The 2,115-nt window shown below is 59.2% G+C and overlaps 1 protein-coding gene across 1 annotated transcript in view; it reads right to left on the reverse strand.

Moving 5' to 3' along the window:
- Positions 1-15: 15 nt before the first annotated feature.
- LOC104983043 (ephrin type-A receptor 2-like) overlaps positions 16-2,115 on the reverse strand; it is a 4,666-nt gene continuing 2,566 nt past the window's right edge. Inside the window, exons 2-3 of the mRNA XM_010832538.1 lie at positions 1,976-2,093; positions 16-1,579 (exon numbers count right to left, since the gene is read on the reverse strand). Coding sequence (XP_010830840.1) covers positions 1,560-1,579; positions 1,976-2,093 — 138 coding nt within the window. The 3' untranslated portion in view covers positions 16-1,559. The remainder of the gene's footprint in view (positions 1,580-1,975; positions 2,094-2,115) is intronic.

The raw sequence follows: 2,115 nt of genomic DNA on the forward strand, positions 1-2,115 counted from the left end.
CCCAAGCCACACGGAAGGGATTTAGGGAGAGGGACTCCAAGAGGGAAAAACCAGGGCAACAGGTGGCTGGTGGTGCGGAGGGTCCCCCGAGAAAAGTCAAAGATTCCGGTCCTGGAAACCAGGCCTCCCTCCTGGGGCAGCTCAACTCTTCACAAACAAAGCCTGAGAGGCCTGACGCCCCGCTCCCGGGGAAGGAAGCCCGACCCCCCTTCCTGCAGAGACACCCCCCCACTTCAACTGTCCACTTATCGCGGCCGGGCCTGAATCACCAGCCTGTGGAAAGTTTTCAGCTGCCCCCCACCCCCCGCCTGCATTCCTGTGTGAGGATGTCATGGGGAGGAGTCTGCTTACCCAGGGCGGCCTCCCCCCCACCCCCGCGGTCACTGGCTACCCGGGGGCGAGCACCTGAGGTCACCACAGGCAGGGCCAGCTGAGGAGCAGAGGGCAGCCGGGAGGCCAGAGGGCGGTGGGAGGGCCGGGCAGAGACCGCGCCACAGGCAGAGCGGCTCTGAGCAGACTTCTCATTCGGGGCTGTGTTAGGCAAGGTTCTGAGGACTGGCTCTGAGAGGCAAGTGCAGCCCGTGAGAAAGGGCTTCAGAGTCCTCCAGGCCTGAAACCCCGCAGGACCCACGGTTGCTAGGTAAGAATACAATCTGCTAGAACAGTTGAACTTCTCAGTCTTTTGATCAGGAAGCCTGAGGCCAGAGGTAAAGAGACATTCACCAGAGGTCGGTATGTGTAAGTGCAGGCCCCGAACCCCCGATTTCTCAACACCCCGCTTATCTCAGCAAAGAAGCTCCCAGAGCCTGCCAAAGGTCGGCACACATTCCACAAATGCCCTGCCCCACAGCCATTTCCAGAAAAGTCACCACTGAAAGAATCCACGTCACTTCAGCGCGTTCCGCTATCACAGGCCTGGCTGTGCCAAGCCACGGCCTCCGGATGAGAGCTCAGGCCCTGTCCCCAGACAGTCTGATGATGCCAGCCCCCTCGTCATCAGCAGAAGCCCCAGTGGGCAGATCCGGGTCCACGGCCTGGGGTGGGGCAGGCAGTGAAGCCAGACCGGAGCACCCTCCCAAGCAGGCCTTTTTCAAACAGCTCCTCGGGGGATTGTCACGGGCAGCCAGGGGAGGCACATCATGGGTCCACTTCACTCACCTCCAAGAACCAAAGAGGGGCCTGAGCCCCAGCGAGATTCATTGACTTGCCCAGGGTCACACAGTGAGTTAACAGAGAAGAAACCGGCTCCCGGGACTTAAGGCACTGTGCCCACCGTGCCGCTTCATAATAGATACGCAACATAAACTTCTGGGATGAACCAAAAATAACAATCACACTTAAAAACACTTCTGTGTCAGACACTGACCTAAGCGTTTCATGAGTATTAAGTCACCTGACTGTCATAACAACCCTAGGAGATGGGCACTGTGCTCCCATCCACCGTGCAGATGAGGAAGCCCAGACGCAGAGCGGGTGAAGAACTTGCTGAAAGTCACACCGCTAGATGCACAGCTGAGACGTGAACTCCAGTATTCCTGTCTGGGGTCTTCCCTGGTGGCTCAAACAGTAGAGAGTCCGCCTACAATGCGAGAGACCTGGGCTCGATCCCTGGGTTGGGAAGATCCCCTGGAGGAGGAAAGGGCAACCCACTCCAGTACCCTTGCCTGGAGAATCCCACGGACCCAGGAGCCTGGTGGGCTACAGTCCACGGGGCCGCAAAGAGTCAGACACAACAGAGCGACTAACACTCTCACCTCCATTCCTGCCTGAGAGTCTTCACTCACATTCTCCACCCTGTCCTTTTCTCAAAGGATTCGTTCTCATGAACGAGTGAATCCAGCCTAGGAAGCCTCAGAGATTTCCACTAACAGAACCACCGCGTGTCAGAGCGAGGACCACCTCACCAAGGTCCCCGCCTGCAAGAGCGGAGACTAGAGCCTGGGAACACGGCCTCCGCCACAGCCCCCTCACTCACCCTGGCAGGCGTCCTCCACCTTCTCGTAGCCCGCCTGGCACAGGCACTGGCCGATGGGCACCAGCCACTCGCCATCCACAGCACAGTGCATGCGGGGCTCCTCACCCCCGGGGGGCACCACGGCATGCTCCACGCAGTTG

This window comes from Bison bison, unplaced genomic scaffold (genome assembly GCF_000754665.1).
Source record: "Bison bison bison isolate TAMUID 2011002044 unplaced genomic scaffold, Bison_UMD1.0 scf7180017861070, whole genome shotgun sequence".
NCBI lineage: Eukaryota > Metazoa > Chordata > Mammalia > Artiodactyla > Bovidae > Bison > Bison bison.